Source organism: Plectropomus leopardus, chromosome 7 (genome assembly GCF_026936395.1).
Source record: "Plectropomus leopardus strain MGB_pleo_1.0 chromosome 7, ASM2693639v1, whole genome shotgun sequence".
NCBI lineage: Eukaryota > Metazoa > Chordata > Actinopteri > Perciformes > Serranidae > Plectropomus > Plectropomus leopardus.
The window spans coordinates 31,823,210-31,833,838 of record NC_142182.1 but is presented as its reverse complement, the minus strand read 5'-3'; the positions used below and the strand labels follow the sequence as shown (position 1 = coordinate 31,833,838).

At 39.6% G+C, this 10,629-nt stretch overlaps 1 protein-coding gene across 2 annotated transcripts; it reads right to left on the bottom strand.

Annotated features, from left to right (window-relative positions):
* Positions 1-531: 531 nt before the first annotated feature.
* gtf2h1 (general transcription factor IIH, polypeptide 1) lies at positions 532-10,337 on the bottom strand. 2 transcript variants are annotated; one of them, XM_042496788.2, is made up of 15 exons: positions 10,173-10,337; positions 8,121-8,289; positions 7,834-8,026; positions 7,022-7,187; positions 6,805-6,898; positions 5,798-5,947; positions 5,554-5,633; positions 5,303-5,436; positions 5,136-5,223; positions 4,954-5,042; positions 3,871-3,988; positions 1,881-1,971; positions 1,612-1,727; positions 1,355-1,447; positions 532-1,273 (listed from the first exon to the last, which is right to left on the bottom strand). In XM_042496788.2, the coding sequence occupies exons 2-15, from the start codon at positions 8,272-8,274 to the stop codon at positions 1,187-1,189; spliced, it is 1,653 nt and encodes a 550-aa protein (XP_042352722.2). In that variant the 5' UTR covers positions 8,275-8,289; positions 10,173-10,337; the 3' UTR covers positions 532-1,186. The 2 variants fall into 2 exon arrangements, with proteins under 2 accessions (XP_042352722.2, XP_042352721.2); XM_042496787.2 differs by having other exon boundaries at positions 10,138-10,336.
* Between the last annotated feature and the right edge of the window lie 292 nt (positions 10,338-10,629).

Sequence of the window (10,629 nt, the reverse complement as noted above, 5' to 3'; positions counted from 1 at the left end):
TCAGAAAAATTTTCTGTTTTTACAGTTCCTGGCAATGTTAAATGCTGTGATTTTGCATTTTTTTTTTTTTGCCTTCCAAATCCACTACCTGGATTAGAGTTCAGAGGTAATTTAAAATGAATACCATATACTAACATTTAAAGTTGTGTGTCCCTGACCTTAGCCAAAATTAAAAAACAAAAAACAAAAACACAAGTCCCTACCCATTGTTTTTTTAAAAATGCCTTACCAGTTTTGCACCACCCCTTACCCCTCATAAATAACGAGTAGGCCCTCACCCTAACCACTGAAGGAGGCTTTTGCACACACAGGTGGGAAACACTATTCATTGTGTGAACACATTTCAGCACAACACTGGCCAGGGTACTTTGTCACAATGAAACCATGCCTATATTCTCCAAAGCAGCTAACAAACACCTTCAGCTCTATTGTAGTTTATAAAGTAACACAGCAAGAAAACTTCAGAAAAATAAATAAATAAGATAAAAGTAGACTGTGGAAATTATGAAATACTGCGGTTTCACTAGACCGTGGCATGAACAAAAGCTCACTTTAATTCAGTGACATTTTTGTCTTCAGTGCAGACAGAAGGTGCAAGACATTACAAACAAGTGACAGTGTGATTTGAGTCACGCACACACTAATGCACTCGAGTGTGAGATGTCTTTACAGTATTGCTCATATTCACTTTTGCTTCAGATTTTCTGGAACTTTGTTCCACTAATCGACCCAGTGCTCAGAGGGGCTCCTCGTATGTTCAAGCTCTCTTTCTCTGCTCTGTGCACTAACAACACACACACGTTGGCAGTCCTCTGCCTGCATTTCACACATCAGCCTGTTGTCCTGAGTGCCTTTCTGATTTTCCATTTGAAATTTGGTCATATTACACCATTTTAAAAAGTCCCACTTAACCATAACCGGCACCAATCTCTCAACCACTGAGAAAAAACACAAACAAAAGAGAAATAAACTAATTACAGTTATTTGTGACCTAGATGCATTTAGTCTCTGTTGAACAGGTGGGGATGTAGCAGCGTCCATCTATATGCTCATTAAGCACCTGTGAGTCTCGTCCCGTCAGGCTGTAATCTGTGTTCTCTTCACAGCAGTCTGGAGAACCGTCTCAGGTCATTTGTCCATTTATTGTAATGTCTTCCTTGTCCTCTCTTTGACAAATCATCAGACCTCAGGTTTTCCTTATCATGCGACGGGTTTGCCAGATATGGAACTTGCTGTAGGCTGTCTGCAACATCTCCTCCAAATGTCCTGTGAGCTGTAGGGACGTCAAGGACATTTAATACAAGTGTCCCCTTGTACAAGGCACTGTGTCATTATTATTATCTTAGAAACTTACATTAGTGCTTAAGTACTGACGCTGAATCTTCTCTTGAAACGGACGAAGCTTGGTCATCTGAAATCTCTCAAGATTTGACTTCATTTTCATCACCTGTATGAAAAAGTATCAGCTGATGAGTCGGTTATTAAACAAGTATTAAAAGTGAAAATTGACTTTTTTTTGGGTCAAAGTCAGGGGTGAGAGTAAGGGAATAACTTACTGTGTGACTATAATAATTTGACCTTATATTATATACGGCTATTACAAGAAGTCACCTTCTCCTCCAAAAACGGTGTGTTTACAGGAAAACAGGACCAGAAGTGTCTTAACAACTCTCCAGCAGCTGCATAAAGATGCTTCAACTCGCCTTGAACCTCAGTAGGTACCATCTCTGCAAAAATGAACAAAGATTGAAAAGAGAACATAAAACAGACAGTATATGCATGGAAGTGTCCTCACACACTGCAGATGTGCTTCAGGCACTGATCACAACCTTTCACATTGGTAATATTAATGTTATTTAGTAATTGTAAAAGACACTTACGATTTATGGCTTGCTGTGTTGCTGCCTGCATGAGGACGCCACCTGGAGAAAGTGCTGCAATGGCAGAACTAGCTGTTGTGCTGGACAACACCTGCAAAAAGTATTACTGTGTAAAATACTTAGTTTTAAATAACTACATATTCCTGACTTTTCAGGAAACTAATCTCTGGATTATTTCTTGAGTCAATCATAAAAATTTGTACAACCAGATGTTCTTAAAACACATTCTGAACTCTGAAAAAGGTTTGATTATTGTCTGTTATATTTTACATTTTCAAGACTGAAATGAAAATCAGCAGATTCTAACTGGTTACAATCTAGATCATCTAAAAAATAAATTTATCGTTATTTATTAACTGTATTTATCATCTCTGTGTGTTACATATTTTGAATAAATATAATGAACAATTTATCTGGTAAGATGGGGGAGCAAAAAATAGTGCTGGTGGAGGTACCAACTGGATACAGATGGCCTTACCTGTCTGCACCGAACCCCTTCACAAAGGATGATTTCTCACATATGCAAATACACACAAATCTCTGACTGAGGTCTGCACAGTTTTTCATAGTAAATGATGTGGCTGCATCAGGGTGAAAGCCAGCCCACTCCACAGGGCTTATGGGGGGGCATCAGTGCTTACAGGAAGGTGGTGGTCCAGTCACACACCTGGAGGTGTGTGACTGGAGGAACATGTTTATTCTAATCTTAACCTTAGAATGTGTTATTATTGGACCTCTGAACTGTGTATGAATGAATCAGACTATAAAGACGATCAATAATCTTTGTCCAAAGTTCAATGATTCCTGAATCTCAACAGAGGCTGTGTGTTCTGTTGACACATAAACCACATTTCCACAGTATGGTGATACACTGCACTACTAACTCAACTCACTCTTTTTTTGTTTTTCATTAGCAATAGTGGTGCTCTGAGCAGAAGTTATACTGCATTCAGAATCAGAATCAGAATCAGAAATACTATATTGATCCCCAAGGGGAACTTACCGTTAGTTACAGATGCTCCCATTCTAAAGTCTTAAAGAAGTAGGAAAGTGTGGAATATATCAAGAAAATTTAAACATAAGTACTAATATAAAATAAATATATCTAAACACTAAAGTATAATATAAAATATACAATATAAATACACTATATACTGTACTCTGAATCCGGGGGGTTAAAAACGACCTTCGACTGGGAAGAGTGCAGTTAGATAGTCGGGATTGCAAATCAGAAACTCAGGCAGGATCCATGTAGACCAAATCGGTCGAATTGATGTCACGGCAATATGGCAGCGCACATGGTGAATGGAAAGCAGAATTACCTGTTCGTCAATTTTAAATTATTTTTTTGTGTGTTGTTAAATGTGCAATAACAACTTTGTAGTGGCATTTACATACATTGTAGCGGAATAGCTCGACACCATATTATTGTACAAAATTTCGTTATTTTTGAGTTTTGAGATGTTTTTTTTTGTTTTTACATATTTTCATTAAGCATTAAAAATATACAATTGGCACTGACAAGAAAAAAGACATTTGTACAATGCTCACTTTTTTGAGTTTTGAGATCTTAATTGGTATGTTATTTGAATGAGAAAGACACTGACTTACAGCAGTTTCTCTTGTGGTCACAGTCACAGTCTTCTCTGTGGTAGCTCATGTAGGTCCTCAGTACATGCTTCTGATGTTCAGAGGCTAGCCAAAATAACATTTCCTGTGGGCATCCATATTTTCCCGAGAAGATGCACTGGAACGCATTTAGATCGGAAATCGGAAAAACTAACACGGAATTATCGACTTACAACTTGCAGTGGAACGCAGCACTGAAACACTACAGATCGATCGGCTAAGAATCTTGCCTACACTGAGGGACTGACTGAATCCACTGTGGATACTGATACAGAGAAAAGGACCTGGTGCCAAAAGTGAGCAGAGTCGAGTCAAGCCAAACATTGTCGGGGATTTAAGGCAACGGTGTGTAGGATCTAACCTGAGTGAGGTTGGGTTTGTAATCGAGCATCTCATGCCGGATGTAGTTGACAGAGTTGATGATATCCTGGCTTGTAGTATACTGTTGGGACTGAAGTGGCACAGGACCGTGAGCATACCTTCAAAATAAAGACAGGGAATAAGAAACATCACATTACATACAGCACAGAGCTGTCAAAAGGTTAGTCTGTTTGCTCTATTCAAGGCTACAAATTGATTAGTGTGCTCTAGTTCTTTTCTCCCTTGGAAAGTTTCTGTCCTCGAGCTGAGAGGCACCTGATTCAGCCGCATGCTGCTGAGGCGAGGCGTCAGTTGAAAGTATAAAGTGGGGACTGCAAAACAGTAGAGCTTCCTGTCCCCGCTCTACGTGACAATTCCTACATTCACTTTATCTGCTAAAGTGACACTGCTGTCACAGCACACTATTGTTTAGTCTCTGTCCAGTTCATGGAAAGGAGGAACTTTAAAGTAACGATGGCCGCCACCACATATTGCCTCGACATGAATTTACAAGAAGCTTACAAGAACATGTCACCAGTCCAATGACGCTTCCCTTTGACCGCTGAATCGTAAGTTATGAAAGGGGACGGAGTAAAATGGTGTTTGTCGTGTATGTCTGCCTATCTGTGTGTGTTTGCATGTGTGTCTGTCTTTCTGCAAAGTTGTGTTATCTTATGCGAACACATTTGGAAGTTGTGTACCTTTTTGTTATAGGACATAGTGTTTTTAAGCCAAATAGCATAAACACAAACACTTGACCTCTACGGCAGTTTTCAATCTCTTTCAGCAACTAAGCTCTCGACTGACAGAGGATATTTCAGATTCTAAAATGCACAAAAATCTGCTTACTCTTTTCTGTTTCATACTAAATCGAATACTTAATACTAAGTTTTGTGACAGTTTGACAAACAAAAAAAGCAGTTTTAAAGCATCGCCTGCCTGTTCATGTACATTAATCTGCAAGTGTGTTAATTAATCTGCAAAAAAAATTGTATTGCTCACTGCCATTTGAAATTAACAATATTTAGTTAAAGAGTACAGAACACAGAATAAAGAATAAAAGGCAAATGTGGACAAACTGTACCTGTCAGACTTCTTGAGGTTTAATGCGACTGTTTTTGGTCTGTTTTCCCTTTGCAGATCTTCATATTCTATGGCTTCTTGTAATTTAACCTAAAGGAGTTTGCCAACAGAAAATAGTGGCACAGTCTGTTACAGAGGAACATCAATATTTTGGAAAAACTCAAAGCTGCAGAGCCGTCATACCTTCTTTACAGGAGGCTGGAAGAAGTCGGAATCCCTCGAGTTTCCGTCTGTGCTGCTCGTCTCACTCGCCTGATCAGCTGGTGTCTCCCTTTTAAATTTATGAACCAGTTAGCAAGGAAATGAAGAAAACGACCAAGTGCTACCATTTTCCAAAGTAATTTCTTTACCCCTTGCGAGAGCCTGCTGCCAGCACCATGGCACTGTGGTGGTTGAACCGCTTTATAATTGCAGAGTTGCTGCTCTCCTTCACAGTTCTGTTCGAATTAGAAGTTGAGGGCAATGTTGTGCTAACTCCATAACCCTGTGTCACAAAAAAAAAACTAAGTCTTGAGGTTGAAGGAGGAAGTGGAATAAGAAAGCTTAAACGATTTCTGAGTAACATAATGTTGCTGGGATTGGCTAATTGTTAAAATCTCACCTCGTCTAATGTTTTATCCTCTAACGACAAGAGATCGACCAAAGGATTCTTTACTCCTTGAACCACCAGAGACTTTAACCCTGCATGAGGCAGATTTAAAAAACATATGATAACATTTGTGTAGCTAAGCGGTTTTGTATGCAGCAACTGATTAAATGTTGAAATAATACATATACTGTCATCTGTAGAAAATCCTTGCATTCATGTATGATATTTACACATGAAAACACTTTAAAACTCCTACCCTTTTCATCCTGCTTGGCACACTCCGAGAAGATATCCTGTGTTCCTGTGTTGATGCGGTCTCTGTGAAAATAATGGGACTGGAAAAAGCGGGTCCAGAACTCCTTCTCCGTCAGGTTATGAGGCACATTTTCACTATACTTCTGCTTCACTGCAAGCACAACGCAATTCGATATATTTAGTCCAAAGAGGTTACGGTGTCTATGAACACCAGCTGTGCATTCAATATCAGTTCCTGTTACGCTGTCTTTCTAAGGCCCGTGTCACACAACACGCGTCAGCAATATGTGACGGCAGCCTCACCGAGCTGCAGCGTGTTTCATGCTTGTGGTGTTCACACATGCAGCATTGTTACAACGTCGCTGCTGCGTTGCTGCCTGCTGCTATGAGTACTGTATTTCCACATTCATAAGCACAAATTCCACTCCTCTATCCTGCAAATATTTCAAACAACAACTGATGGGAATCTGTCCACAGAGATGTTGTCAGAGGGCTTTTATTTTGACATGGAAGCAGGGAGGTTTCAGTCAAACAGACAGTTTTGTATTTCCTCATCTCTGTGGAAGAGAGAGACATTTAAACTGCAGTAAAAGGTGGTATAGAGTCAATATAATCATCAAAACACAATTTTCACTGTCAATTTCTGCTGACAAACGCGTGCGGCATGGTTAAAAAAAATCAGCGAGCCACCGTTTATCTAGATGTGCCGTGGCTGACAAGCAGCCAAGACACACCTGACAAGCGCTGCTCAGGCAGGCTATGTGAATGCTTTAACTTATTAACACGGGCACCAAAAAAAACAACAACCCATCAGGTTCAGTGCTGCTCACGCACTGCTGATGTGTTTTGTGTGAAACAGGACTAAAGATAAACCCACTGATTTCACGAAGCAGTTCTTCCTCTCGGGCTGACAGTGTGTAAAATGAAAATCTGAGCAGCCTTTTTCCTGGTCAATCATTACTGTTGCAACTGATCAGCTAACGTCAAAGTTGAGATGTAATCGTTTACCTGCAGGGTATGTTCTGAAGATGGATTCAATGATGTCTGCTGTCAGATTATATCTCAAGCCATTGCAGCCATCTGTCTGAGGTCTAATGTCTGCCTGTAATGCACAAAAATAACAGCTGTTAACATTTAAAACTATGCACCAAGTTGTCAATGCTTGAGTCATCTGTGACATTTAAGATTGAGTCTGCTCTAATTGTGCCAGACTTGATGTACTCACCAGAAAAGCTCCAGATATACCAACTTCCTGTTTGTTGTTGGATAACGCAGAGTCCGAGTTGTTTATGTCCCCTAACCTGTTGGCCCAGAATTCATCTGCACTGATCACCTGACTCACCACCAGATCCTTATACAACTGGAAAAGTACTGGATCTTCTTGAAGCATCCTACAGAACAAAATACAACAACATTATTTAAAGAATGAAAATAGCAATGTTAATTTTACATTATATATACACAATATTACATTACTGGGTCGCCTAAATCTCATTATAACTGTGAGATGAATATATTTATTGTTAATTCTCAATTCAGACTTTTAATTTGACACATCCTTTAGGATGTGTCAAATTAAAGGTCCAGTGTGTTAACTTTAGGGAGATTTAGTGGCATCTAGCAGTGAGGATTGCAGACTGCAACCGGCTAAAAATTCTTGCAGTGTTCTTTGGAGGAGGTTTTCATTGGAAGCTGAATTCCCCCTAGTGTTTCTATATGCTCTTTTCACTGAGAGGCTGCTATCTACAGAGGCAAACGCAAAAACACAAACGGCCCGATCTAAAGCCAATGTTTCATTTGTCCATTCTGGGGCAACTTGGTGATACAACATGGTTATCTACCTATGTAAATATGAACTGCTTGTTCTGAGGTAACAAAAACACAACAATTCTTATTTTCAGATGATTATACACTGAAGAAAACATGCACTAAAGAAAACATACTTCATATATTAATTCCATATCTGCTTACATATCCCCTTAAATCCTGCACACTGGACCTTAAAGGACCGTCTTGTAAAAGACAACTGCATCTCACCTGTTTTTCTCCTCAAGTTCCTTGTTGGCTTTCTTCTTGAATTTGGGCAGCAGCTGCTGCAGCAGCTCCTTGGCAGCATCTCTGTCTTTGAGCGCACTGCTCTCATTGGAAAAGTGGAATGTGGTACTCTCGCCGGTGTGAAGCACCAGCTGGAGCTGAATTTTGGCTTTCCCATCCGGGCTTATCTTCTGACCTGTGCAGAAAACGAAGAAAATGCAGCTTAAGAAAATCACCAGCACATCATCAGTTTAGCACTTCTTTGTAACTGGATAGTGTCAAGTACTCACAGCGAATATCTGCATATAAGTGGCTGACTGTGAAGCGGTCTTTGCCCTCTGGACCCCAGGCGATACGTTCAGCCATCAGATACAGGGTGCCATCCTGCTTCCTCTGGCGAACCTTTTTCACCACCAGCAGCACCTCCTCGGATAGTGATGCCATGGCTCAAACAGAAAACTGAGAAAGTATATAAACTGTCATCAATCATCATTAATGTTCCTGCATTTTAAAAAAGTTAGATATTCATGTCTCTATTTTTTTATTTTTCCATTAAGTGGGAACATGGCACTGTTATGCTGCCTTGACTTTTAGCAGAAAAGGTGTGATCATGGAATAGGGGGACAGAGTTGGCTCGCCTTAAGTCGCTATGGGAAGTAGTAACAGTGCCAAAATGTTGTTAGTATAAACAGGACTGCTGACAATACTGGACCACGTGCAGGTTGGCTGTGACATTTTAAAAATGTGGTATGTGCACAACCCGACATGGGCTATTCAAAAAGTAGCTAGTTGCAGTTAGTGGCAAAGACAAAGAGCAGCGACCGTAGATGGGAAAACAACAAGATCCGAGAGCTTCTTACTCTCCAAGCAGCGGATGAGATCGGTCGCCATATAACAGAGACAGTAAATTATTGTTATTGCCATGTTAATGCCACTGTCACTATTTACTCACAACTCTTTCAATTCCGCAATGTCAGCATGCTATCTAAAACCACACAGCACGGAGCTGAAGCTGAAGCTGAGCTGAAGTTTGGTTATGTGTAAAAATGCAAAGGCAGCATGAAGAGGTAATTTAGCAGCCCTATTGCACCATCTCTGTGTTAACCCATTTAATCCTGTTGGTCACAATAGTGATGGCAAAAAAGGTTTTCAGGTGTAAGGCTCTTAAACTGTCACTGAATGATCTATCAATGCATTTCCAGCAAATACTGAAATCATACAAGGTGAAATACATGCAATGCCATGTTTAGTGTAAATCGTCACATGACCACAGCAGTTTTCTTCCTGGTTGCACATGAGGAGAGCATCCAAGTTTCAAAACAAAACAAAAACGTTTATGTTAACATAAAGTTAAAACTGATTTTTTTTTTTTTTTTTGGCAGACATCATTTTTAAGAAGTCTACTACTGGTATGTGCATTTATAATAACTCTAACACAGTGCATATACACAAATTTACACGCATGCATAGTTATTTCCAAGCCAAGCTGTTAAAATTTTGTGATGAACCTCTGCAAATAGATCATGACAGGAACAACGTTATCAGTGATGAATAATGACTGATTATTTCAAAGGGCCACTAATGAGAGATGATTTAGGTTTTTTTTATGTCTGAGAAGATTTTGGGATTAAATAGGTAAAAAGGGCCACTGACTAGTCATAGAAGATTGGGGTTTTTAGGAGCCCAGTCTGCTCTGAACTTTAAGAGACAGGCGCGAAAACACCATTTCAGACTGAAGGTGATACGTGTGTATTTAGGCAGACAGTATGAGGAAGATACAGTGATTTTTTTTTAAAGAATAAAACATGTGAACATGTTATAGTCGAAAGTAGAAATATCTGTACGAACCTTGAAATTAGCATAATATGGGAACTTTAATAAAAATGTCCTCCAAATAAGAATTAATCTAATTAATTTCACAGATAAAATGTTATACAAGGCATTGTCTGATAAACACGTATTTAACTCCATGAACAAACTACCTCATCGTTGACGCTACTTGACCTGCAGTTTTTAGATTACGTTAGCATCATTAACGGTAGTAACGTTACCGGGACTTAGGCACTTTGTATGAGACACAAGCACGAACATTTCAGCTGATTTACTACGGCGTCCTGAACAAACACCATGCTTCATACAACGTGTTTATCCTCTGCTAGCTAATGCGACGTGAACGCAAGTGAACTATGAACAGCTATGTTTACGGCTTTAACATATTAACTTAGCTAACCAATGAAACGTTAGCTAACGTTAACAATCAAGAAGAGAAAAAGCCTGAGGGAGAAGTCGGCAATTAACTTACTTTACCTCAAAATAAATCGATACTGCAGCGGATACCTCACCTTTCTTCAACACATAATCTCAAACTGATGTATCCCAAATTATACAAAATAACTGAATGAGTTATTTTAAACTGAATTTTGACTACTCTAACAGTGAGCGCCCTGACTTCAGCGCCGACATGACTGCCAGGCGGGGTGTTACACTCAAAATGTTCCGACTGGATATCGACATGAAGAGTCAGTTCCCTCCAGAGTCCGTTAAAGTCTTTACAGAAAGATCTAGATAATATTATTGAACAGATTAACCATATTAACATATCGAGGCTACTAGCACTAATGAGGAATGAGCAGTGACGGCAGTAACTAAGCACTGGCCTCAGGTACAGTTTTGAGGTACCTGTTCTTTGCTTGAGTTCGATAAAATAATAGATAATATCTTAGATACGATAAAATAGGGAAATTGCTGTGCACCAGTTGCCTCACAAAGTTGAAGGAGTGCAGATACAAAGCGTGGAAT

What these genes read in the sequence shown, in the direction of transcription:
- gtf2h1 (XM_042496788.2), bottom strand. Translation starts at nt 8,274, where the DNA reads ATGGCATCACTATCCGAGGAGGTGCTGCTGGTGGTGAAAAAGGTTCGC. An exon ending in TGCCAAGCAGGATGAAAAGG is followed by an intron (nt 5,634 to 5,797) that starts GTAGGAGTTTTA and finishes TGCCTCATGCAG; the next exon opens with GGTTAAAGTCTCTGGTGGTT. An exon ending in GCAGCAGGCTCTCGCAAGGG is followed by an intron (nt 5,224 to 5,302) that starts GTAAAGAAATTA and finishes TAAATTTAAAAG; the next exon opens with GGAGACACCAGCTGATCAGG.